Source organism: Passer domesticus, chromosome 21 (genome assembly GCF_036417665.1).
Source record: "Passer domesticus isolate bPasDom1 chromosome 21, bPasDom1.hap1, whole genome shotgun sequence".
Taxonomy (NCBI): domain Eukaryota; kingdom Metazoa; phylum Chordata; class Aves; order Passeriformes; family Passeridae; genus Passer; species Passer domesticus.
Window position 1 is genome coordinate 2,379,129 of NC_087494.1, and position 25,377 is coordinate 2,404,505.

At 68.2% G+C, this 25,377-nt stretch overlaps 4 protein-coding genes across 6 annotated transcripts; 2 read left to right on the forward strand and 2 right to left on the reverse strand.

Annotated features, from left to right (window-relative positions):
• The first annotated feature begins 56 nt into the window (after positions 1-56).
• On the forward strand, positions 57-1,804 carry C21H19orf25 (chromosome 21 C19orf25 homolog). Of its 2 annotated transcripts, none has more exons than XM_064396168.1 (3): positions 57-156; positions 638-812; positions 882-1,804. In XM_064396168.1, exons 1-3 carry the CDS (start codon positions 67-69, stop codon positions 1,061-1,063), a joined length of 447 nt encoding a protein of 148 aa, XP_064252238.1. In that variant the 5' UTR covers positions 57-66; the 3' UTR covers positions 1,064-1,804. The 2 variants fall into 2 exon arrangements, with proteins under 2 accessions (XP_064252238.1, XP_064252239.1); XM_064396169.1 differs by having other exon boundaries at positions 60-122.
• On the forward strand, positions 1,797-3,537 carry LOC135284566 (granzyme M-like). Its single transcript, XM_064396150.1, has 4 exons — positions 1,797-2,335; positions 2,429-2,573; positions 2,926-3,183; positions 3,317-3,537. Exons 1-4 carry the CDS (start codon positions 1,797-1,799, stop codon positions 3,503-3,505), a joined length of 1,131 nt encoding a protein of 376 aa, XP_064252220.1. The 3' UTR covers positions 3,506-3,537.
• On the reverse strand, positions 3,518-19,864 carry APC2 (APC regulator of WNT signaling pathway 2). Of its 2 annotated transcripts, none has more exons than XM_064396107.1 (15): positions 19,709-19,864; positions 15,934-16,092; positions 15,763-15,853; positions 15,506-15,689; positions 14,913-15,021; positions 14,722-14,835; positions 13,816-13,893; positions 12,566-12,646; positions 12,109-12,490; positions 11,928-12,023; positions 11,693-11,832; positions 11,358-11,435; positions 11,159-11,275; positions 10,813-11,027; positions 3,518-10,464 (listed from the first exon to the last, which is right to left on the reverse strand). In XM_064396107.1, exons 2-15 carry the CDS (start codon positions 16,072-16,074, stop codon positions 5,088-5,090), a joined length of 7,203 nt encoding a protein of 2,400 aa, XP_064252177.1. In that variant the 5' UTR covers positions 16,075-16,092; positions 19,709-19,864; the 3' UTR covers positions 3,518-5,087. The 2 variants fall into 2 exon arrangements, with proteins under 2 accessions (XP_064252177.1, XP_064252176.1); XM_064396106.1 differs by lacking the exon at positions 19,709-19,864 and adding an exon at positions 16,531-16,806.
• Positions 19,865-21,366: 1,502 nt separating this feature from the next.
• RPS15 (ribosomal protein S15) lies at positions 21,367-23,934 on the reverse strand. The gene is made up of 4 exons (XM_064396170.1): positions 23,862-23,934; positions 23,528-23,613; positions 22,087-22,321; positions 21,367-21,527 (listed from the first exon to the last, which is right to left on the reverse strand). Exons 1-4 carry the CDS (start codon positions 23,862-23,864, stop codon positions 21,414-21,416), a joined length of 438 nt encoding a protein of 145 aa, XP_064252240.1. The 5' UTR covers positions 23,865-23,934; the 3' UTR covers positions 21,367-21,413.
• Between the last annotated feature and the right edge of the window lie 1,443 nt (positions 23,935-25,377).

Sequence of the window (25,377 nt, forward strand, 5' to 3'; positions counted from 1 at the left end):
GACCCCGCGCGGCGCCTTTAAGAGCGGCGGGGGCGGAGCCTTTGGGAAAGGGGCGGGGTTTTCTCGATGACGTGTCCGGGGTGTGGCGGAAGTGCGGCCGGGACAGAGGTGTCGGTCTGTCTGTCCGTCTGCGGTCCAGGGGGGTCCGTCTGTCCGGTGGGAGGCTCAGGGGGCTCTGTCTGTCTGTCTGTCCGGGGGCGGAGGGGGCCGGTTTATCTGTGCGGGGGTGGGGCTCTGTCTGTCTGTCTGTCCGTCCTGCGGCGGGGGTGGGGGCAAGGCGGGGTCTGTCCGTCTGTCTGTCCGTCCAAAGGGCGGGGTGCTGGAGTCGGTCTGTCTGGGGGGAGGGGGCCAGCACAGGGGATCCGTGTGTGTGTTTGGGAGGCAGGCAGCTGTCTGTCTGTCTGTCTGTCCGGAGGGGAAGGTGGGGGGGTGTTCTGTTTGTCCATCCGGGGGGCACAGTGAGTGGGCTCTGCCTGCTGCGGGGTGTCCGTCTGTCTGTCCAAAGGGCAGCACAGGGGGTCTGTGGGTCTGTCCATCTTGGGGGGATTGAAAAGAGGAGGGGGGCGTGTGCGTGTGTCTGTCTGTCTGTCCGTCCGGGGTGGCGGCAGCGCGGCGCCCTCACCTGCCCCCTCCGCAGCCCCTCCCACATGAGCCCCCGCCCGGGATGAGCTCCAAGGCCAAGCGGGTGCTGCCCACCCGCCCCGAGCCCCCCAGCGCCGAGCAGATCCTGGCCGACGTGCAGGGCACGCTGCCCTCCGACCCCGTGTTCGTGCTGCCCGCCGAGCCCCCCCAGGAGCCCGGCCCCGCTCCAGGTGAGCCCCGTGGGGAAGGGGGGACGCGGGGACCCCCCGGCCCCGCTGAGCCCCGGCTGTGCCCGCCAGGCTGCCCCGAGCCCGCGGCCGAGGAGCGGGAGCGGCTCTACCGGCAGGTCCGCTCCTACGTGGGCATGAAGCAGCGGCTGCAGCAGTCCCGGGAGCGGCTGCGGCAGCGGCGCCGGGAGCTGCAGAGGGTCGGGGAGGCGCTGGAGCGCGGCATCGCCGACATGCGGCAGAAGGCGTTCTGAGGGACGCGCCGCGCTGGGGTTTCACCTTCCCAAAGCCGTTTGCATCGGGACGATCCGGATTTGCCAGGATCTCCTGTGCCACCCCAGTGACCTTTTCCCAGGGAGCACCGGCACCCGCCAGGTGGCACTTTCCTGCTGTTAGGACAAAAGCTTGCACCCCTCCTGCTGCCCCCGAACCCTGCCATGTCCCCCGGGGGTGGCACGTCCTCTGCTCCCTACGACTTTTCCCTCTGGTACTTCCCCGAGGATGACCACGTCGCCTCCCGCATCGCGGAGCGCCTGAGGCAGGAGGGCTTTCGGGGCTTCACCGAGCACCAGGACCAAGCGGCGGGGACATCCGTGGTCCAGACGGCCGTGCAGGTCATCGAGGCCAGCCGGGTGGCCATCCTGCTCCTCTCGGCCAAGTCCCTGGGCGACCGCTGGTGCCAGCGCGTGTCGCAGTGGAACCTGCTCCACGCCGTCCAGCAGCGCGGCCCCAGGGTGGTCCCCGTGTGCGTGGGGGTCAGCAGGGCCCAGGTGCCCCCGTTCCTGCAGCACCTCGTCCCGCTGGAATACCAGAACGAGTTCTTCTTCCAGCGGCTGCTGGCCAGCCTGAGGTCCCGCCCAAGGAGCGGGGCCAGGCGGGTCCCGCCCGCGGGGACAAACTGAGGCACCACCAGGGGGGCTGGGTCGGGGGCCAGCACCGCGCCGTGGTGTGAAAAACTGCCCTGCTTTGCTAATAAAGGCGGTGGGGATGGCTCACCCAGCGCTGCGGGCTGTCGCAAATGTCACAAACCCCCGTTTTTGGGAGATGAAGGTGTCGCTTTCTGCCTGCACCGCCGAGCGCTGGGGGGGCCGTGGGTGTTTCCCACCCCCACAGGTGCGACCTTGTGGGTGCTCCTTCCCCTTCCTGCCCCCCCCGAGCAGCATCCTCGCCCTGCTGCTGCCCTGCCCCGCTGTCACACTCCACCCGGGGCTCCTCCAGCTCGGCGGCTGCTCCGGGACACGCGGCGAGGGCGGGATGGGGGCTCGGAGCTGCCTGGGGCCGCTGCTGCTGCTGCTGCTGCCGCCCCTCCCGTGGGGCGAGCACCGGCCCGGCGGCTCCGGCGTGGGCCCGGAGTCACTGTCCGGGGACAGGAGCTGGCTCCAGCCGTCCATCATCGGGGGACGCGAGGCCGAGCCCCGCTCCCGGCCCTACATGGTGTCCCTGCAGTTCCGGGGGGTTCACGCCTGCGGGGCAGCGCTGCTGCGGCGGAGCTGGGCGCTGACGGCCGCGCACTGCCGGCCTCGGGGGTGAGTCCGGCACGGCCGCGCCCTGCCCGGGCAGGGGACGGGGCTCCGGGTGAGCGGCACCGGGCTGACCCCGCTGCCGGTGGGCTCGGGCAGGTCGTGGGACAAGGGGCGGCTGGTGGTGGGGCTGCACAAGTGGGAGAAGCGCGGGGCGAGCACGCAGACCTTCTCCATCCGGGCTGCCTGTCCTCACCCCGGCTACAACCGACGGACGATGGAGAACGACCTGCTCCTGCTGCAGGTGCGGCTCGGGCGGCGGGGAGGGCTCCGAGCGGGGCGGGAGCGGCGGCGGCGCCGGGAAGCGCTGCCGGGAAGGGCGAGGTGCTCGCGCGGGGTCGGTGCAGCTGCGCTCGCAGCCGGAGCGGGGTGACATTTCCTCTTCTCACCCCCGAGAGATTTCACACCCGGGTGTCATCTCCCCGCTCCCGCTGGCGCTGCACCGGCTCGGTGCTCCCCAGCCCCCCTGGGCTCCCCCTCAATCCCCCGCCTGCAGCATCGGGGGGCTCCCCTTTGACCCCCCGCCCGCGGTGTCGGGGGGCTCCCTGCCAGCCCCTCTGCCCATGGGGGGGTTGTGACGCCGCCACCGCCCGCAGCTGGACGGGAAGGTGACACTGAGCAGCACACGGCAGCTGATCCCGCTGGCGGGCCGGGAGCCGGCGCCGGGGGCGCGGTGCAGCGTGGCGGGCTGGGGGGTCGTGGACCGCCAGGGCCGGAGGCTGTCGCCCACCCTGCAGGAGCTGAACGTGACGGTGATGGACACGCGGGTTTGCAACAACAGCCGCTTCTGGCGCGGCGAAATCGCCCCCGGCATGATCTGCTTCCACGGGCAGCGCGGCTCGGCCCCCGCCAAGGTGAGAGCCCGAGGGCTACAAAAACCCGAGCCCGGCTGCGGGGGGATGCTCGCCCTGAGCTGGTGAGATGTTCTCCCGGCCATGGTGGGGGTCCCTGTCCCCTGGCGCACTCCCCGGTGTCACACCCCCCCAGGGTGACTCGGGGGGGCCGCTGGTGTGCGGGAAGCGGCCGGCGGTGGCCGGCGTGATGTCCTTCAGCAGCAAGAACGCCGCCGATCCTTCCAAGCCCCCCGTGGCCACCTCGACCGTGAAGTACAAGAAATGGATCCAGAAAACGCTGCGGAGGGGCTGCGGATCCGGCCAGCCCAAACACACGGGATAGACCAGACACCCCTTCCTATTTACACAGGTTGGCTTTTAATTGGGAATACTGTCCAGAGTCTGGTAAAATAACATCCTCAGTACATAGATACAGCGACGGCGAGCGGAGCCCGGCGGGATTGTCGGTGGAGGAGGAGGGCGGTGGCTTGTAGCCGGGGGGCGATGCTGGCCCTCCTGCCACCCCTGCGCTCCCTTACAGCACTCGGGAGTGCTGCTCCTGGGGTTTTCCTGCTTTTCTTCACTCCCAGTCTCTGCTCCCTCCGTGCCGGCCTCTGCCAGGGCAGGGGGGCTCCAGTGGGCACAGGGGTGTGCCCATCCCCACGACCCCAGTGCCCATTCCTGGGGAGCCCCTGCATATCCCCACGGTCCTGGTGTCTCCCTGGCCCCACTGTGTGTCCCCAGTGCAGCCCAGAGCTCCTCACTGTGTCCCCACAGCCACCCAGGTGTGTCCCCTGCACATGTCCCCATAGCCCAGTGTCTGTCCCTACAGCCCCCCGTGGCACTGGGATGGGGGGGGCTCAAAGGTCACCTCACCCAGGCAGGGAGTGATGGTGCAGGACTGGAGGTATCCGAGGGGTCTGGGGCCACCTGGATTGGGGGAACCACCTGGGTTGGGGGTCCCTCTGCAGCCCATCCCTGGGGCTGAGGCACTTCCCACACACCCCAAGGTTGGCACCTGGGCACAGCTGGCAGCAGGAGTGGGGGTGTCCCCAGGGTTTTGGGGCTGGCAGGCCCCGTGCTCGTGGGCGTAATCCAGTCCTGGATGGATTCGTGTCCACATCCACAAGGACACACCAGGATCCTGCAGCCAGCCGAGGCTCTCCTGCCCTGGGGGTGGGAGGCTGGGGGGCTGTGGTGGAAGGTGAGGGACCCCAGACCCTTTCCTGGGGGTTGGGCATCCTGGTGCCAGCTCAGCACCCTGTCCCCTCCCAGAGCAGCTCCCTAGCCTGGTGACAGCACCGTGTGAGCAGCCCCTGGGATGAGCCCATCGGGACCCCAGCCACCCCCACGAGCCCTGCCCGGCTCCTCCTGCACCATTTCCTGCCACCCCCTCGGAGCAGCACAGGGCACCCTCAGCCATCAGGAACCTCCAGCGGGGGCCCTGGTCCTCCAAAAGGGGGTCCTGGTCCCCATCTCCCCCTCCAAATCCTCTCCTCTGCGTCCCTTCCCCGTTAATAAATGAGCCAGAGCTGGTGCCAGACGAGCAGGAGCGTGTGGGGTTTTCCTGGATGTGCTGTGTCAGCTCTGCGGCCTGTGGGATCAGGCCCTGGCTCAGCCCCTGGGTGAGCAGGATGGGGACACATGGGGACACAGCCCCACTTCAGCTTGTCCCTGGGCGTCCATCAGTGGCAGGTCCATGAGAACCAGCTCGGGCTGAACCCAGAACGTTCCCAGTTCTGTCCAGTCCTTGCTGCTGGGAACGGTGACGCTTCAGCACAGCAAGACCCCAGCCAGGGCCAGCAGCGGGTTGGGGTGACCCGCTGGTCCCCATCTGTCCCACATCCCCACATTTGTGTCCCAAACACAGCCCCAGCCAGCTCCCGTGGGGCCGGGGGCGTCGCAGGACCCTCGCTGGGGCATCATCAAGCTTGGATTTTCTCCACCGCCTTGTCGGCCACCGCCGTCACCGCCATGGGGCTGGGGACGTAGTTGAAGGGGGTGACACGGGCGGCCTTGCTGGGGGAGCCGTGCCGGCTGCCGGGGAAGCTCCCGGCGGGCGCCTCGTGCCCGAAGGAGATGGGCAGGGCGGCCTTGGCGGGCGCGGGGGCTTCGCCGTCGCCGGTGGCGCGGGGCTGCGGGGGTCCCTCGCGGCTCTCCAGTGTGGGAGAGGTGCTGGAGTTGGTCTTGGAGGTGGCGAAGTCCTCGGTCTGCACCACGGCGTCGCTGGTCTTCCTGGGCGTGCCGGGGGTGCCGGGGGGCTCCTCGTCGCCCGAGCCCGCCAGCGGCAGCGCGGAGGAGGGCAGCGTGCTCTTGAGGATGTGCGGGATGTCCTCGTCGCGGATCCTCCGCCACGTGCCCTTCATCACCACCACCGGCGGCTTTCCCGGCGGCGCCCCGGGAGCCGGCTCGTTCTGCCGCCGCCGCGCCGCCGCCTCGGAGCGCACGGAGGACGGGCTGGCCGCCCGCCGCGCCACGCTGATGTTGGGCGAGGACGAGTAGCGCTTGAAGGGCTCGGCCGCGGGCGCGCTGCTCTTCACCGGCAGCCGGGACGGGCTCTCGGAGCTGGTCCGGCGAGGCGGTTTGGCCCCGGCCGTGGCTTTGCCGCCGGGCTGGGCTCTGGGGGTGAGCGGCCGCTGCCCGGGGCTCGCCGGTTTGGCCGCCTTGAGCTCGTCGCAGCGGGAGGAGCAGAGGAACACGGCCGGGAGCGCGGCTCGGCTGCGCTGGGGGGAGCCCCGGCGGGGCAGCGAGGTGGCCGGCGGCGCCGGGGACAGGTCGGAGCGGTGGCGCAGCAGCAGGCTCGAGGATTCCTTGATGAAGGTGAGCTGGCGCAGGAAGCCGGAGCGGTCCGAGTCGCTCCCGCTGGAGCGGGCGGATGACATCCGCACCAGGTTGAGCCGGCTGCCCCCCGGCCCCCCGGGCCGAGCCTTGGAGCCATCGACCTGCTCCTCCAGCACCGGCATGGCCCCCCGGCCCGGCAGCACCTTCCTGCTGGGCTTCTGCATGAAGGGGATGCGCACGGGCGACTTCTGCGTCTTGGACTGCTTGGGAGCCGGGGATTTGGGGGCCGGGGCTCTGCCCGGGGGTCCCGGCGGGGAGGAGGAGCCACTGGCCTTGCCCGGGGCCGGGCCCCCCTGTTTGGTGACCTGGGAGGGCGACGGCAGCTTCTTGGGGGCGTGCTGGGAGGGCGTGGAGGTGCGGGAGGAGCCCGAGGAGGGGGGGCCCTTGCCGATGCGGGCGGGCGGGGTCGTGCTCCTCTTGGGCAGCGCCAGCTCCCCGCTTTCGGGGGCTTTGCCCAGCCGGTGCAGGCTCCGCGAGCGCTGCTGGCTCAGCGAGAGGTTCTTGGCCGGCGGCGCCTCGGCCTTGGCCGCGGGGGTCTTCTTCGGGGTGGCCCGAGGGCTGGGGGCGTCTTTGGCCAGGCTGGGCATGTAGATGACGGTCCTGCCGCGGAAGACCACGGGCAGGTTGGGCACCGGCTTGGCGGGCGCCGGGCTCCGCTCCGCCCGGGAGCCGGCGCGGGCGGCGGGACGGGCACCGGCCGCGTCCTTGCGCTCCGGGCGGCCCTTGCTGTGCTCCCTCCTCGCTGGCTCCCGGCCGGAGGCGCTGCCGGGCCGCTGCTTGTCCTGCCTGCCCAGGGAGAGCTGCAGCGTGGAGCCCACCGAGAGCCCCGACATGAAGGACAGGATGGAGTCGGACTCGGAGGAAGGCTCCCGGGACAGGGAGGCGGCAGCCTGGTGCAGCCAGGTGACGATGGAGTTGGCTCCCTCCTGGATGGCTTGCCACTCCACGCTGTCCAGGTCGGAGCCCCGGTCGGAGCCGGCGTCCTCCTCGGGGTGATGCCTGGCCTCGGCTTTCCTCTCCCTCCCTCCGGCACCCGGCTGCTTCTGATTCCTCTCCACCAGCCTGCGGCGAGCCGCGGGCCGCCGGCGCTTGGGCATGGCCGAGCCGATGCACTTCTGCAGCAGATCATCCTCCGAGTTGAGGCTGGGGGAGCTGGGCGAGCCCCCCTGCGCCTGCCCCACCGCGGCTGACCGCGGCCAGGCGGCTTTGCCGCAGGGCTGGCCCCGCTCCTCGCCCTCCGAGAGGTTGGCGTCGCTCAGGGAGCTCATGGAGGAGCTCAGGGAGTAGCACGGCGGCGTCTCGTCGGCGATCAGGTTGTTCTGAGGCTTCGTCTTGGCCGGACGGGAGCCGGGCTCGGGGTCTTTGTGCGGGACGGAGCCCCCCCAGCGCTCCCTCCGCGGCGCCCGGCCGGGCTGGGCTCTGCTGCCGGAGCCGTCCCTGCCCGCCTCGGGCAGCTCGTCCAAATCCGGGTCGTAGAAGCAGTAGACGGCCTCCTCGGTCGGCGTGGTGTGGCACAGCGACTGGAACACCACGCCGTCCTCCAGAGCCTCGTCCTTCCTCCCGGGGCCACCGCTGGCGCGGCCCACGCCCAGCTCCAGGCTGGCTGCGCCCTTCGCGAGGGTCTGGCTCCGCTTCCCCTCCGCGCGGCCCGGGCCCGCTCTGCCCTTCCCGGCGGAGCTGAGGCGGGCGGGGGCCGAGCTGCCCGAGGCGGCCCTGCGGGCCGGGATGGTGCCGGGCTGGCGGCGCCGCTCGGCCAGGGGATGCTCGGCCTCCTCGCCCGCCGGGTGCCGCAGGGTCTCGTCGCTGAGCGAGGCGGCGCTGGAGAAGTTGACGGGGGTCCCGTCGGCCGAGTCGGTGAAGGAGTCGTCGTCCTTGAAGAGGTCGCGGGCGGTGGCTCGCAGGTGCTTGGGGACGCCGGGGTGCGTGTGGGCCGGCACCAGCATGTACACGGGGACGTGCAGCGGCTTCTTGGTCTGCGGGTGCAGCACCTGCCCGGACAGCAGCGAGGTCTTGACCTTGCGGAAGCGGGAGGGCATGGCCGAGCTGATGCACTCCTTGAGGATCTCGATGTCGTCGTCGTCGGGGGGCTCGGGGCGCTCCGCCCTCCGCCGGCCCTCCAGGTACCGCTCCTCCCGCCGCTCCTCCCGCTTCTCGTGAGCCGCGAAGTTCAGGCTGTTCTTCTCCGGGAAGGTGGGGATCAGCTTGAGCTCCACGTCCTTCTGCACGTAGTGCTCGTGGAGGGGCAGGGCGCTCAGGCTGGAGGCGCACGAGAAGTTCTCGTTGGGTTTCTCCACCGTGAAGTAAACCATGGAGTCCAGGTCCTGGGGCAGCTGGAAGCGTTCCTTGAAGTCGGTGATCTCCATGAACTTCTTGACGTTGTTCTCCCACTGGATGTTGAACTGGCTGGTCTCCTTCTCTGGCTGGCAGCCCAGATCGAAGAGCGGAGTCTTGCTGCGGCTGGGGGGCATGGTCTGCCCGGGGCTGTCGGGCAGCTCGCTGGGGCTGATGGTGCCGCTGATCATTTCGCTGCACGGGTCGCTCTGGATGGAGCTGGCGATGGAGGGGCTCTCGAAGCTGCCCAGGGAGCTGACGGAGCTGCAGCGGCTCATCACCAGCGGCGTCTCCTGGATGTAGTTCTCCGAGGAGCTGGAGGGCGTCAGGTCCTCCTGGCGCGAGGGCGAGGCCTCCCGCAGGAAAACCTTGTCGCGCTTTGGGAAGGGGATGGTGATGGGCTGGGAGATCCCCAACGGCGTGGTGGGACCTGCATCCACCGCCTTCTCCTTCTCGTGCCTCCCGTCCTCCCCTTCGGCGTCCCCCTCCTCCATCTCCAGGATCTCCAGGGAGGAGTCGCTATCCAGGTCGTTCTCGCTGTGGCTCTGCCCGTCCAGCACGTTGTCTGCCGAGGACAGCGAGGACAGGGAGCTGCACCGGGAGAAGCAGATTGGGGTGTCCTCCACCGAGTACTTCTGCACCGACTCCTGCTCCGCCGAGGCTGGTGGCTGGGCCGGCAGCTTCTCTGGGATCTTGCTCAGGGGCTCGGCCGCCTGCAGCAGCGCCGGGGGGAGCCAGGCTTGCTTCCTGCCCAGGAGGGAGGGCTGGTGGCCAGCAGCCGTGCTGCTCTTGGCCAGGGTCTCAAGTATGGGGACGTGCTGGTAGGATGGAGAGAGCTTGATGGTGCGAACATGGGGGTCTGTGGGGGGCTTGGTGCCCACCTCCTTCTTCCACTCCGTCTCCTTCTCCGGCACCTTGGGGCTGGGGAACGTCACCACCTTCTTGGCCCGTTCGGGCAGCTCCCGCTGCTCGGGTTTGTCTGGCTCGGCCGGTTCCCGTGCGGGGGGCTCGGCCCGCTCTGGTTTGCCCAGGATGCTCTTGAGGTCGAGCCTGCTGGGCCTCTTCTGGTAGCGCTGCAGCTCGTCCCGGTAGTCCAGGAAGGCGGCCCTGGGGCAGGGCTTCATGTGCTCCTTGGTGCAGTAGCCGTCGCTGGTGCTGCCGCTGTTGAGGCTGTCGGTGGACAGGCTGGTGTAGGCCGTCTTCAGCCGCAGCAGGGTGTGCGCCCGGCTCAGGCTCTCCCGCTTGGCGAAGCCGCCGGCGTCCGACAGCCGGCACGGCGAGCAGGACTGGGCGCGCGCCTCGTGCCCGTCCTCGGGGCCGTACTGCCAGTCCAGGCAGTGGTCCTCGGAGCTGAGGCTGAAGCTGTCGTCCGAGGAGTTGTGCATGGTGGAGATGTCCTCCACCAGCTTGTCGATCTTGGCCACCGTGCTGGAGATCTTGTTGGCCAGCTTCTCGGCGGCCAGCGAGACGTCGTCCTCCGGCAGCGGCGGCTTCCTGGGCTCGGCCGCCTTCCCGCTGCCGTCCTTCTCCGGCTCCGGGCAGCGCCGCTGAGCCAGCGCCCGCGGCAGCGCCTGGCCCTGCAGGAAGGAGGAGTTGAGGAACATGGAGAGGACGGAGGCGCTGGCCGTCTCCACGCCGGTGGAGATGTTGGGCACCTCGTCGTCGTCGAAGCAGCCGGAGTCGGAGGCGTAGTCCTTCACCAGGCTCTCCATGTGCCGCAGCGGCTTCTTGGCGCTCTGGCCCTTCAGGCTCTGCTTCTCCATGGTGTCGAAGGTCTCAGCCAGGTGTTTGGCGTCCAGCTCGGCCTCCAGCGCCTTCTGCTTGCGCATGTAGAGCGAGGGCATGCAGGAGCCCGGCGACACCACGGCCGCGTCCTTGTACTTGGGGGGCCGGTTGGTGAGGAGGTTGCGCAGCGCGGCCGCGCTGCCCATGGCGATCATCTTGTGCTTGGAGTGGATGAGGTTGCGCAGCATGCTGACCGCCCCCAGGTCCCACAGCAGCTCCTGGTCGCGGGGGCTGCGGGCTGACAGGTTCCAGAGGGTGCCGCAGGCGTTGCTGACGATGGTCAGGCTGTGCGAGCGCAGGTGCTGCAGCAGCGTCTGCAGGCAGTTGTGGTCCCGGAGCACCTGCCTGCGGGACAGAGGGGACCCCCCGGCCGTCAGGGTGGTCCTGGACCCACTCCCTGCCCCATCCCAGGGGTGCAGGGTGACCCACCACCCCTGCCCAGCCATGACATACCCCCAGTGCTGTCCCTGGGGTCTGCAGTGCCCCCCGATCCCGCAGCATCCCCCAACACCACCCTTGGTGCCCAGGGTCCCCCGTCTCCATCCCCCTCGTTCCTGCAGCCATATCATCCCCCAGTGCCACCCTGGGGTCCATGGAGCCATTCCCATCCTCCCCCCAGCTATGGCATCCCCCAATGCCATCCCTAGGTCTGTGGTGCCCTCAGGTGAGGCCCCACCCCGCAGTGCCCCTCACCTGTAATCCTCCCGTGTGGCGACGAGGCTGGAGACGTTCCTGAGGATGCCACCGCCGCTCTCGATGATGGCCAGGGAGTTGCTCTGGCACTTGTAGGTGAGGGTGCTGACCAGGAAGCCCAGGGCCCCCTCCACCCCGCAGATGGCCGCCTTGTTCTCCGTGCTGTGCGCCGAGAGGTTCCACAGCGCGCTCAGGACGCTCTTCAGCGTCGACTCCTGCCCCGGGAGGGGACACACAACTCCTGTCAGCCCTGTCCTGTCACCCTGTGCCCGCTGTCACCCACCCCAGGGGGACACAGAGCCCTGCCAGGTCTGTCTGTGCCCGCTGTCACCCATGCCAGGCTCACCTTGCCGGCGTGCAGGGCGCAGCGCATCAGCCCGGTGACGCTGCCCACCTCCCGCAGCACCTTCTTGCTGTTGATGTCAGCGCGCCAGGAGAGGTTCCTCAGGATGCTGGAGACCACCTGGAGAGGCAGACGGGGTGAGTGGGCACGGGGACAGTCCCCCTACCTGTCCCCCACCCCAGGGAGCCCCAGCAGCACCCACCTGGTGCAGCTCCTCGCTGTCGGAGCCCAGCTGGGCCACGATGGCCTCCATGCAGCCCCGGCGGGAGCACAGCGTGGCCTGGGGGAGGACGAGGGTGGTGAGGGTGATGCTGTGACCCCCAGACCCTGCTGATCCCCTCAGACCATGCTGATGTCCCCAGACCATGCTGATGTCCCCCACACCCTGTTGGTGCCCCCCAGACCCTGCTGAACTCCCCCAAACCCAGCTGAACTCCCCCAAACCCAGCTGATGCTCCCCAAACCCAGCTGATCTCTCCCAGACCCTGCTGGTCCCTCCCAGACCCTGCTGATCGCCCCCAAACTGCCTCCCCCCACCTTGTTGACCACGTCTCCGAAGGTGAGGTTGGTGAGGGCCATCCCCGCGTAGCGACGCAGCGCCAGGTTCAGGGGGTCGTTGGTCATCTTGTGCATCTCGTAGTCCACCTGCAGCAGCTCGGCCACGGCCTGCAGCCCACCTGTGGGGCAGGGCAGGGGTCATTTGGGGTTCCCCCACCTGCAGCAGCCCCTCTGGGTGTGGTACAGGGGGAAGGAGCCCCCTCCCCGCGCTCACCCAGCTCGTTCATGGCCCGCCGGTACTCCTCGTCGAAGGACAGCTTCATGATGGCACAGGTGGCCTGGCAGATCTGGGGCTCGATGGGCACCGGCACTGCGGGGGGATGAGGGTCAGTCCCCGGTGGCACACACGACGCTCCCAGCCCCTCCCAGCTCGCGTGGCCCCGTCCTGCCCATACCAGCGCCCTCGGGGCCCCGTGCCCCGTCCCGGCTCTGCATCTGCAGCCAGTCCCAGCAGGTCTCCGAGTAGGAGCGGATCTGCTCCAGCACGTGCAGCACCCTCATCTCCTTCTTGGCCTGGCCCTCGTCGGGCTGGGAGAAGACGATGTTGTGCAGGGCGGCGTTGGCTCTCATGCGGGCGTCCTTGGCGCCCGTGGGGCTCTCGGGGGGCCCCGGCTCCCCGTCGGAGTCGTGCAGGATCTGGATGAGCAGCGGCAGGCAGCCCGACTTGCGCATGGCCAGGCAGCTCTCCTGCGAGCTGGACATGGCCAGCAGCGTGCGGGACATGTCCTCCTTGTCCCGCGTGGCCAGCATGGACAGCAGCCAGAACACCACCTCCACCTGCGGGGGGCACACGGGGTCACGCTCAGCCCCGCCCGGGCTCAGCCCAGCCCGGCTCCGGCCGCTGCCCCTCACCTTGGTGTTGCCGCCCTCCTCGGGGTGGGTCGGGGGGTCCAGGCTGCCGTCCCCCTCCATGCCCGGGACCTTCCCGCAGAGCTGCAGAGGAGGGGGCAGCTTGGGGGGGGCTGCATTGCAATGCCCTCCCCCCCGTGCCCAGCCCCTCCCCGCTCTCCTGCCACCCCCAGCCGTTGCTTCCGTCAGTGCCAGGGCTGCGTTTTTCTGTGTTTTTGTTGTTTTAAGTTAAATCGGGGATGATTGGGATGGGGGGGCTGCTGCAGGCTCAGGGACGGGAGAGCGTGGGTGGGAGTGGGGAGGGGGCTGGGGCTGAGCCTGGGGAGGGATGGAGGGGCTGGAAACGGGGGCTGAGAGGAGCTGGGGGTGTCTGGGGGTGACGGCAGCTGTGGGCGTTGCCACGTGGGGCTGTGGGTGACAGTGACAGTGGGACAATGACAACGGTGAGGCTGTGGGTGACAATGGGACAGTGGTGATGGCAGCCCATGATGGGGACAGTGGTGGAGCTGTGGGTGACAGCTGGACAATGACAGTGGTGAGGCTGTGGGTGACACTGGGACCATGTCGATGGCAGCCTGTGATGGTGACAATGACAGGGCTGTGGGTGACAGTGCGACAATGGTGATGGCAGCCTGTGATGGTGGCAATGGCAGGGCTGTGTGTGACAGTGGGACAATGACAGTGGTGAGGCTGTGGGTGACACTGGGACAATGGCAGCCCATGATGGTGACAGTGGCAGGGCTGTGGGTGACAGTAGGACAGTGACAGTGGTGAGGCTGTGGGTGACACTGGGACAATGGCAGCCCATGATGGTGACAGTGGCAGGGCTGTGGGTGACACTGGGCCCGTGGCAATGGTGGGCAGTGGGTGACAGCGTGGCGATGGTGATGGCAGCCCATGACGATGACGATGGTGGTGGAGCTGTGGGTGACAGAGGTGAGGCTGTGGGTGACACTGGGGCCGTGTCGATGGCAGCCCGTGGTGCTGGCGATGACGATGACGATGGCAGGCTGCCCACCCTGGTGTCCCTGTTGGCGGCAGATGCCGCGGGAGCCCCCGCGCCGCCCGCCCGCCGTGGCCTACTTCTGGTCTCCATGGCAACTGCCCATTTCACGGTGCCCGAGCCGCACAAAGCCCTGGCTGTGCCGGTGGGGACAGCGCGGGGACAGCGCGGGGGGGCCCTGCTGGCCCCCTCCTCCACCCTTCCCGGCCCCAGGGCCCCGCAGGGACCGGGGACGCCCCGGCCCCGCTACCTGCGGCTCCGGCTGCTGCGCCTTGTCCTGCGCCTCCATCAGCTCCTTGTCGATCTGCTCCAGCCGGGACGCGCGGATCTGGGGGGCACAGAGAGGGCTGGGACCCCCCCGAGCACGGGAAAGGGGAGGGAGGGGTGTAGGGGTGCGAGGAACGGGGTGTGAGGAGCTGGAGAAGGGTGTGAGGAGCTGGAGTGGGGTGTGAGGAGCTGGTGTGGGGTGTGAGGAGCTGGAGAAGGGTGTGAGGAGCTGGAGAAGGGTGTGAGGAGCTGGAGAAGGGTGTGAGGAGGTGGAGAAGGGTGTGAGGAGCTGGATGGGGTGTGAGGAGCTGGAGTGGGGTGTGAGGAGCTGGAGAAGGGTGTGAGGAGCTGGAGAAGGGTGTGAGGAGCTGGATGGGGTGTGAGGAGCTGGTGTGGGGTGTGAGGAGCTGGAGAAGGGTGTGAGGAGCTGGAGAAGGGTGTGAGGAGGTGGAGAAGGGTGTGAGGAGCTGGAGAAGGGTGTGAGGAGCTGGATGGGGTGTGAGGAGCTGGAGTGGGGTGTGAGGAGCTGGATGGGGTGTGAGGAGCTGGAGTGGGGTGTGAGGAGCTGGAGTGGGGTGTGAGGAGCTGGAGAAGGGTGTGAGGAGCTGGATGGGGTGTGAGGAGCTGGTGTGGGGTGTGAAGAGCTGGAGTGGGGTGTGAGGAGCTGGAGTGGGGTGTGAGGAGCTGGAGTAGGGTGTGAGGAGCTGGAGTGGGGTGTGAGGAGCTGGAGTGGGGTGTGAGGAGCTGGAGTGGGGTGTGAGGAGCTGGATGGGGTGTGAGCAGCTGGTGCAGGGCTCCCAGAGCTGCTTGTGAGGGTACCCAGAGTTGAGCCCATCACTCTGGAGCCCCCCAGAAGCGGAGCAGCAGGAGTTGGGGGTGAAGGACCCACCTGTGCCCGCTGCACCATCTCGTCGGCCGTGCCGAAGCGCTCCTCCATCAGCGAGCGGATGTGCTGCGCCTCGAACTGCAGCTGCTGCCGGATCAGATCCATCTGCATGGAGAACTGCACAGGGGCTGCCGTGAGCGGGGTCCGGGCCGCTCCCCAGGGCCTCGGGGGGGACAGGGGTGCCCCCCACTCACCGTCTCCACGTGGGGCAGCTCGTCCAGGCGCGTGGCCAGGCTCTGCAGCTGCGCGTAGTACCAGACCTTCTCCTTCTCCTCCTTCTCGATCTCCCCCAGCAGGAAACACCTGCCAGAGGGGAGGACCCCGTGAGCACAACCCCCCGGTAGGAGTGAGCCCCTCAATGACACAGTGGCAAAGCTAGCCTTTGTCCCCCAGAAAAGGAAAGAAGCCCAGAAGTTTCTCTCAATGATTAGGTGAAAAGCCACCTCAGGGACTTCACCAAAAACTCGGGGTCATCTAACTGGATAGAAGCCAAAAAGCCCCTCTTGAACCATCAGGTTGAAGAGAACAAAAGAACTAAAATGCTTTTGTGAGGTGTTTTTACCAGAAGCAGACCTCTGCACCTGGCTCGAGTTTTCCTGTTTGTTATTTCGCCTTTTATTAAAACTTTTTTGTTTCCAACACTGCAGCAGAACTCATCCTGCTTATTTTATGCCCCCAAAATAATAGCTGAGCTATCCTTGGGTGTATTACATTTCTTTTGAGAGCTTATGAGACCCAAGAAAAAGAAACTCGATACCCCCAGCCCGTTTGATGCCCAGCCCATCACCTCTCCCGGTCCAGCTCCTCCAGCATGCGGAAGGTGGCCCTGCCCAGCTCGCCGGGGCCGGGGCCGGGGCCGGGGCTGGGGCCGGGGCCGGGGCCGGGCGGGCTCTCCTCGGCCCCGCGCCCGCCGCTCGCCGCCTCCGGGGCGAACTTGAGGTTGTAGAGGCTGGTGATGTCCATCTGCAGGGCTGGGGACGGGGACAGCGGTGTCAGGGCGGGCCTGGCGGGGTGTCCCCCTGCCCACCCTGCGCCCGTGCCCACCTTTGAGCTGCTCCAGCACCTCGGTCTGCCCCGAGGACACCATGACCCGGGCCTCCTGCTCCAGCTTGCCCTGGAGGTGCTTCAGGACCTCCTGGAACAGGGGTGGAGCCGTTGAGGATGGGGAGACGTGCATGGAACCCCCCCATTTCGGGGTCTGTGCCCTGTCCCCACCTTCATGTCCGAGGTCTCATTTTCCAGCTTGGAGAGGTGGTTGGAGTTGTCCTCCAGCTCCCGCCGGAGGTGGCTGTTCTCCTTCTTCAGCGCCTCCACCTGCCGCACCAGCTGGTCGTACGAGGCGATGGAGCCGGACATTTTCACCTCCTGCAGCGCCTGCGGGGGGTTTGGGGGTGGGCAGCGCCCGGGGGGCTCCGCAGCACCCCCACAGCCCCGCGGGACCCCCCTGGGCACCCCAGCGCCCGCCCCCCCCGAGCCCTGGCACAGCCGGTGCCCCCGAACCCCCCCAGAGGGGCGGCCCCGGCCTGGGGGGGGGGGGTCCAGCGCCGCCCCCCGCCCCCCCAGGGCCCCCCAGCGCCCCCAGCCCCCGCCCGGTTCCAGCCTCCGCAGAGCTCCGCGCTCCGCTCCCTTTGTCTCGCTTTTGTCTTCTCCCTCTCCCAGCCTTCTCCCGCTCCGCTCCCTCCGGCTCCGGGGGCAGCCCCGGCCCCTCCAGGGCCCCCCCGCCCTCCTGTGCCCCCCCCAAACCCTCCCAGCCCCCCTGTGCTCCCCCAGCCCCCCAAACCCCCCCAAACCCCCCCTTGCCGCCCCTCGCACCTGCCCGGGGGGGGCTCACACGAGGCTGCCACACGCGGGTTGGGGGGGCCGGGGACCCCTCGCAGCCCCCCCAGAGGGTCGTGCAGGCAGCGGGACCCCCGTCAGCACCACGTGTGAGCGGGGGGAGCCGGCAATGGGGGGCGATGGGGCTCCCCCCTCCCCTCGGCTGCCCCCACCCCACATCCCCCACCACAGCGGGTCAGGGGGGGCAGAGATCGCCCCCCCCCCGGCTGTGACACCCCCAAATCTGCCCACGGCGGCTCCCTGGGGCCCTTCTGCTTCCGCCAGTCCTTCTGGATGCCCCAGCACCCCCTCCCAGCACAGAGGCCCCACCCGGCAGTGCTGGGACCCAGCAACCCCCAGGGCCCCCCCCCGATGTCCTTCACACCCCCAGGAGCCATCCCGGACCCCCCCAAACTGCTCCTGCACCCCGCAGCGGGGGGGACCCCACACCCTGCCCCAGGGTGCCCCCCGCCCAGAGCTGCCCGTGCTTCCCAGGGGAGACAAAGACCCCCAGGGTGTCAAACCCCCCCCAGCTGCCGAAAATCCCCCCCGGGAGAGAAATAACCTCGGGCAGAGGAAATGGGGGGCAGAGGAAGGGGGTGAGGGGTGCGGGATTGGGGGTGCAGGGTGGGCAAGGGGGGAATTCGGGAGGGGGAGGGATGCAGGGGGAGGGATGGGGGAATGGGGGATGAAGGGAGAGGGGAATGAGGGATGCAGGGAGAGGGGTGTGGGAACAGGAAATGCAGGGAGAGGGATGCAGGAATGGGGACTGCAGGGATGGGGGAATGGGGAATGCAGGTGAGGGGTGGGGGATGATGGGTGCAGGACACGGAATGTGGGATGCGGGGTGAGGGGTGGGGGATGTGGAAGGGAGGACGCCGCAGGAGGGAGGTGGGTGATGGATGCGGGATAATGGATGCGGGATGCGGGATAGGGGATGCGGGAGGAGCACGGCCTGCCGTTGCTATGGCGACAGTGATGGGGGAGCACAGGCGGTTCCCGGCCCTTGCTGAGGACTCAGACGTGGAGGATGGGGGTGTTCAGCCCTGTCGGGGATAATGGGGGCCGGGGGCTTCCACTCCTCCAGGGGAACACGTTCCCCCCTCCCCAGCACCCCAAACCTCTGGGTGCCCACCCAGCTGCTCAGCCAGGGCCCCTCCCCTGGGGACCCCCACCCTGTAGGAACCCGGGGTGCTCGGGCTGCCCTCCGGGGGGGTCAGGGCTGGGATATTCGGGGGGTTGATGAAGGTGGGGCTGAGCTCTGCTGCCCCCGGTTCCTGGCAGGGCCGCAGCGGCGCCGGGAACTGCAGCGTGCGGGGAGGGGCCGGGGCCGCACCTGCATCCAGGGAGCGCCGAGACAGCGGGAAAGGGGGGCCGGGGCTGCGGGAAAGGGGGGCCGGGCTGTGGGAAAGGGGGAGCAGGGCTGCAGGAAAGGGGGGCCGGGGCTGCAGCTCCATTCCAGCACCGTGATGGTCACTGTCCCACAGGACCTTGTGTCCCCCCACGGGCAGGACCCTGGGGTGATGTGATGGCTCAGGGTCCTGGGTGTGTCTCCTCCTGAGCCCAAAATCTGCCTCTCTCTGCTGAGGGCACCCCAGGACTGGCCGAGGCCGCTGGTGGGGCCTGGATCCATCCAGCAATTTCCTGGCAGGGCAGATGCTGCCGCAGATGAAGCAGCAGCTGCGCTGCCCAGCACACCCTGCTGCCCTCCACGCTGCCCAGGTTGATCACTGCCCAGCCCAGTGCCCACAGTGCCCAGTGCCCACCCCACTGCCTGCAGCACTCAGTGCCCACCCCACTGCCCACCACCCCCCCATCCTCTGGTCACCACCGCAGTGCCTTGCCCACCACATGTGATGCCACCTTGGCCAGGGCAGGGCCTGGGGAGCCCTGGGGGTACCCCAAGCTCCCTGCAGCCCGCGCTCACTCCAGCCTGGCAGCAGCTCTGCGGGCAGGGCTGGGGACAGGCACTGCAGCCACATCGCCAAAGGCACAGCTGAGCCCCGGCTGCGGCTCCTGCAGCCCCCGGGGACATTAAACAAACAGCGTGTTGTCACCAGCCCGGCCTGATCGACCTGGCCCCGGGGACCCCCGACCACAGCAAACCCCCCCCGGGGAGCACAGGCCCCCCCAGCTCGACCCTGCACACGTGGGGGCCCACGCAGGGCACGGGGATTTGGGATCCATCGCCCTCGCCTCACACAGCTCCTGCACACACACAGCGACATCGTGGCCTGGGGGGGATGTGGGGCCCTGGTGGGGTCCCCAACACGGCCAGCACAGCCCCCTCACAATGCAGGGCCCCCCTTTTCCGCCCCGCACCCCAGGAGCCAGAGGGGTGCAGCCACCTCCACCCCCATCCGGGGTGACTGGGGACACCCCTGCTTGGGGACACCCCTGCCTGGGGACACTGGGACCCTTGGGGTGCCCCCGGGTGGGGTTGATGTGCTGGTTTAGAGGCCGAGGATTTTGAGGGACCATTTTGGGAGGTGGATTTGGGCTGTGGGTTGGTGGGGAGGGTTTGGGTGGGGTTTTGGGGCTCCAAGTGCCGGGCTCAGCCGCAATGCCCGGCCCAGCCGTGCTGGGGGGGCACCGGGAGGGGGGGGGTCTGCAGGGAGCCGAGCTCGCATCGAGGCGGGGGGAGCTGCTGTCACCCCGGGAACGAGCCCCCGCCTCGCCCGCAGGATGGGGATGGGATGGGGATGGGGATGGGATGGGGATGGGGATGGGATGGGGGTGAAGGTGAGAATGGGGACGGGGATGCTGCGCCCTCTCCCCCCCCTCCCGCGGACTCCCCGCCGAGCCCCGGCATTGTCCGGCCTTTGTTCCCGCAGGATGCGGGGGACAAACGCTGCCCGACCCTCCCGATTCCCCCCGAACCCCCTGATCCGCCCTGAGCCCTCCTGCCCCCCAATATCCCCCCGATCCCCCGATCCCGCGGGACGGAGCCGCGCCCGCCGCAGCGCAGCCAGGGCCGGGGGCATCCCCGCCGCGGGGAGGGGGCGCAGACCGAGCCCCCCCCGCTGCATCCAACCCCCCGCAAGCCGGTACCGCACCCCGGTCCCCCGGCCCCGCCGCTCAGCCCCCCCCGCTTTCCCCCATCCCCGGCGGCTGCGGCGGCCGGAGCCGCCGGGACCCGCGGGGGGCTCGGGGTGCGGGGCAGGTGCGGCCGTACCTCATCCCCGGCGGTGCGGAGCCGTGCGGGGCGGTGCGGAGCGGTGCGGAGCTGGGCGAGGCTCCGGCGCGGCCCCGAGCAGCCGCATCCCGCCCCCGCCCCCCCCGCTCCCGGTCGGGATTTTCCAGCGGCGCCGCCGCCGTTAGAGGGCGGCACCGGGGGCTCCCCGCGCCCCCCCGGCCGGTGCCGGGCGGGGGGAGACAGGACCCCCCGGGAGGGCTCCGTTCCCCTCCATCCGCCTCTTTTCCTGCCTCCGCAAAAACGCCGGGATCTGCCGCGCCCCCGTGTCCCGGAGCGCACCTGCCGCTCCCGACCGGACCGGTCCCTCCAGACCGAGCCTGGCCCCTCAAACCGGACCGGTCCCTCCAGACCGAACCGGCCCTTCCCGACCGAACCGGCCCTCCCGACCGGATCTGTCCCCCGCCAGCCGCCCGGTGCCACCCCCGTGTCCTTGGGGACACAGCCAAGGTGCGGCAGCACCGGCTGAGCCCCGGGGTCCCCCCCGGGATGAGCGGGACCCTCACGACGACCCCTCTGCAGCTGATCCCTCCCGTGACCGTGGCTTCTGCCGTGTGCTCAGGCCACTGTCACCCACCGAGGTCACTGCCACCCACCGAGGTCACTGCCACCCACCTCGCAGCTGGGGCATCCTGGCCCTCCAGGCATCCCCAGGGGCTGTCACCACACGACCCCAGCAGGACAGAGACCAGGAGAGTGACCAGGAGAGTGACCAGCCAGGACAGTGACCCAGCAGGACAGTGACAAGGACAGCAGCCCAGCAGGACAGTGACTCCAGCCCTCTTGTCCCTGCTGCCACCAGCGAGGGTGGGAGCAGGACTCTCAAGGTCACATTGCTTGAACAAAAAGGGACCCTGAGCCCGGGGACATTCCCTGAAGGACAAACGGCCCTGGCACCACCGGCCACAGGAATGGGATGTGGAGGGTGTGAGACTCAAAGAGCTGGAGCTGGGCCCCGAGGGACCCCTGAGCAGTCCAAAGGGACCCCAGCCAGCAGCAGGGACAAGGCAGAACCCTGGGGACAAATGTCCCTCTCCACTGATGGCTTCAGCAAGGGACTTGGCGCTGGGTTCATTTGGTTCAATTCAGGGACAAACCAGATCATCCACCCAGGATGAACTCCTCGTGTCCTCCTTTCCATCATCATCACCCCTGAGCATCCCCAAAACACATCCCTCCCTCCCAGCCCGAGCTGCAAACACTCAGGTCACCTCTCACCCCACACCACTCTGTGATCCCTGCCACCTTTGGGTTCCAAATTAAGGACAAGAAAATAATACTTTGGCGTTTTGACATCCTGTGATGGGCTGTGGCAGCTTCTCCTGGGGCTCGGGCTGGTTCTGAGCCTGGGAACCCCCCCTGCCCTCCCCCAGTTCCACATTTCCACATTCCCAGTATTTATATTAACAAATAAAGTTAAATACATGGAAATGCTGTAAATTAAAGTGCCATTCCCCACTTCCCAGTGAAGAACAAGGAATTTAATTCATTCACTAAACCCACATGAAGGTGCTTTGTTTGCTGCAGGTGCTGACAGAAATCAGTGCCAAAAATCCTGGCAACGCTCAGTGAAACATCCAATGACGGCGGAGTTCAGCACACCCCAGCCCTCCCCGGGAATGCAGAGGCAGGAGACAGGATCCAGGTGGAAATTCTTTATTTACACTGCAGGAGGCTCCTCCCGGAGTTACTTGAGCGGGATGAAGCGGGAGGAGTGGGTGGCACCGATGCCAGGCCTGCCGTGCTTCACTGGCTTGTACGTGATGGAGAACTCGCCCAGGTAGTGGCCGATCATCTCGGGCTGCAAGGGGAGAGATCCCTGCTGGGGACAGAGCCGGGGGCACGGGGACATCCCCCTGCCATCCCAGGGCTGCCAGGAGCCTGGCACAGCCGGTTTTTCCAGCCTGGCTCGTCCCCATGTGCCCTGATGGAGCCAGAGGGGCGTCCCCAGCTCTGCCCCCCCAGGAGAGGTGACACGGGGGCATTTGTGCCCTTCCAGGTGGGACTGAACGCCAGGCAGGAGCAAGAAATGGCATTTAATCCCACTGGTGGTATCTAGTGACAGCACCCCCGGGTAATTCCACTCCTGGGAGAGCTCAGGGATCTGTTTCACCCCGAAGCAGGGCTGGCAGGCTGGAGCCACCCTGAGCACATGGATCACTCCACAGCTGCTTCAGAGCCACACCGAGACCCCTCTGCGAGCTGCCCTCCCTGGGATGACACCTCCAGGTGTCCCTCTGAGCCAACCCTGATCAGAGGAGGAGCCTGGACCCCCCAGGCACAGGGAACGAGGATTTACAAAGAGTTCCAAGTGCAGACGCTGGGCTCAGTGCCAGAGCCACCGCCAGGCCCCAGCTCACCTTGATCTCCACCTGGTTGAAGGTCTTGCCGTTGTAGACGCCCACCATGCTGCCCACCATCTCGGGCAGGATGATCATGTCCCTCAGGTGGGTCTTCACCACCTCGGGCTTCTCCATGGGCGGCGCCTCCTTCTTGGCCTTGCGCAGGCGCTTGAGCAGCGAGTGCTGCTTGCGCCGCAGGCCGCGGTTCAGGCGCCGCCGCTGCCGCGCGCTGTACAGCTGCATCAGCTGCTCGCTGCGGGGACACGGGGCTCAGGGACAGTGCCAGGGACCCCAAACACAGCCTGGGGAATGGCCCAGGGACCCCAAACACAGCCTGGGAACTGCCCGGGACCCCAAACACAGCCTGGGAACTGCCCGGGACCCCAAACACAGCCCAGGGAATGGCCCAGGGACCCCTAACCCAGCCTGGGGACTGCCCCGGGACCCCAAACACAGCCCCGGGGACCCAAACACAGCCCGGGGACAGCCCCAAACACAGCCTGGGGAACAGCCCTGGGACCCCAAACACAGCCTTGGGCCCAAACACAGCCCCAGGGACCCCTAACCCAGCCTGGGGAACAGCCCAGGGACCCCCAACCCAGCCCGGGACCCCAAACACAGCCCGGGGAATGGCCCAGGGACCCCTAACCCAGCCTGGGAACAGCCCTGGGGACCCCAAACACAGCCCCAGGACAGCCCCAAACACAGCCCCGGGGTCAGCCCCAAGAACCCTAACACAGCCCAGGGAGAGCCCTGGGACCCCCAAACCCAGCCTGGGGAACAGCCCAGGGACCCCAAACATAGCCTGGAGAACAGCTCAGGGACCCCTAACCCAGCCCAGGGACCCCAAACCCAGCCTGGGAACAGCCCAGGGACCCTAAACACAGTCTGGGAACAGCGCCAGGACCCCAAACCCAGCCCAGGGACCCTAAACCCAGCCTGGGGAACAACCCTAGGACCCCCTAACCCAGCCTGGGCTACAGCCTGGGGAGAGCTGAGAGACCCCAGAGCCACAGAGGTGCCAGGCACAGCCCCAGGAGACAGCCAGGGACCCCGAAGTGAGCCTGGGGAACATCCCAGGGACACCCCAGGGACCCCAAACCCAGCCCGGGGTACGTCCTGGAGACCCCCAAAGGTCAAGGCGAGCCGGGGTACAGCCCCCCGGACACCCCAAAGTCTGTGTCCCCCAGCCTGGGATGGGGTACACAGCAGGGAGACCCCCAGGGACCCCACAGTAACAGCGTTACCCCAAGAGAGCCCGGGGAGCCCAGACCCTCAGCATCACCCGAACCGAGCCGGGAGCAGGCCGGGGCACCCCACAGTGACCGTGTCACCACTGAGGGACTTTAAACAGCCCAAAAGGCGGCTGTGGAACACCCAACCCCCGTTACTGCCGGGATTTGAACACAACCGGCTCCCCGAACCCCAAACCCCATCCCGGGCGCCCCGCCGCCCTTACTAGGACATGTCGAGCAGCTGGTCCAGGTCCACCCCGCGGTAGGTGAACTTGCGGAAGGTTCGCTTCTTCTTCTGCTCCACCTCCGCCTGCAGCGGGACAGGGGGGTCGGGTCAGGGCAGGGAACCGGGGGATCCGAGGGGCGCCCAGGCCGCTCCCTCCCCTCAGCCCCGCTCCCGCCGCCCGCGGAGCCCACGGCCCCCGCAGCGCCCCGCTGAGGCCCATTCCCCGTCCCCCAGGGAAGCCCCGAGCCCCGCGCGGCGCCGCCGCGGCGGGTGAAGCGCGGATGGCGGCGGATGGAGCCCGATGGCGCCGGCGGCGCCTCCCCCGCACCCACCATCTTGGCCGGGGCTGCTCGGAAAGGCCGGGCCCGCGCCGGAAGCGGCGGATCTCGCGAGAGCGGCGCGGGCGGAGAAGCCGCGGCCGGGCAGCGCTTCCGCCCTCACTGCCCTTAAAGGGGCCGCGACCTCAGCCGGGGGACAGCGAGGGGACAGCGAGGGGACAGAGCGGGGACAGCCCGGGGACAGCGGCGAGGGACGGAGCCTCCCTCCCGTCCCCCCCGAGCCTGCCCCTGGTGATCCAGGGAAATCGGGGTTCCAGTGAAGCCGCTCCTTGCCGCTGGCCCGAGAACCCAGCAGTGACAGTGACAGTGACAGTGACAGGATGGCAGCCGCTCGGGCCAGCCCTGAGCATCCCGCGCCTCTGGAGCCGCCCGTGTGTCACCCGTGGAGATTCACGGTGCCACGGTGCCAGCAGCCGCGGGTGGGGCGGGACACGGCGGGCACGGCAGCAGAACCGGCCCGCGGGCACGGCTGACCCGGGCTGACCCGGGCTGGAGCAGGAGCTCCGGATCCAGCGGCCGCAGGGGCCTGGAGGGGCCGGTTCTGCACACAGGGGCCGGTTCTGCACACAGGGGCCACATCCAAAGGCTCTGATCCCAGAGGAGGTGAGGGTGTTGGGTGTTCTCCGTGCCAGGGTGGTGCTGTGCCCTTCCCATGGTTTCTGCTCCTGGCGAGCCCAGCTGGTCTCAGCAGTGACACCCCACACAGCCCTGGAGCTGCTCCTGCTCCGGCTGGAATTTCCAGCTCAGGGATGGAGCGAGGAGCAGAGCCACGGGGAGCAGAGCCACGGGGAGCAGAGCCACGGGGAGTCACACGGTGAGCACAACCAGAGCCACACCAAACACCAAACTCCCCCTGAACAGATGCAAGTCCTGCCAGGAGCGACCTCTGCATCCCAACACATCCCAGCTCCACCTCATTAACGGCGATTAATTACACCAGGGACAGCCTTCACCACAGCGGGCTGCAGGCTCCCTCCCCAGCTCAGATCCCACACAGCAGTGCCTTCCTGGCAGTGCCACCCTGCAGGGCACGGGCACAGCTGGTGCCACCACACCCTCCAGGACTCCCAAGGGACTTCTCCAGAAAACCCACACTCACAAAAGCAAAAAAACCCCAGAAAAATGGAGACAGGCTGGTGTTTCTAATCCAAAGGTTCTTGTCTTTATTCAAACCAGGGCTTGGCACTGCTCAGTGCCAAACGCACCAAAACCTTTTTGCCTGAGGGAATGCAGTGTGGCCGGGCCGCGGGAGGGAGGCGGGTGGAGCTGGAGCCTCTGAGCAGCTCCTGCCCCCGGCCCGGCCCAGCTCTGCCCCCAGAACAAACAGCAAAATACACTCAGCAGGTTTCTGTCAACTCCCAGAGTTTGGAACCCTCCGCCCCAGCACTGCCGTGGGGAGGGAGGGAGGGAGGGGCTGCAGCTCTTCCCCCGCCTCCGACAGCGCTCACGGAAACCCTGTTTTAAATTAAAAAATAAGCCAGCATACATAGTAGAAAATTTCTCTTAAAAA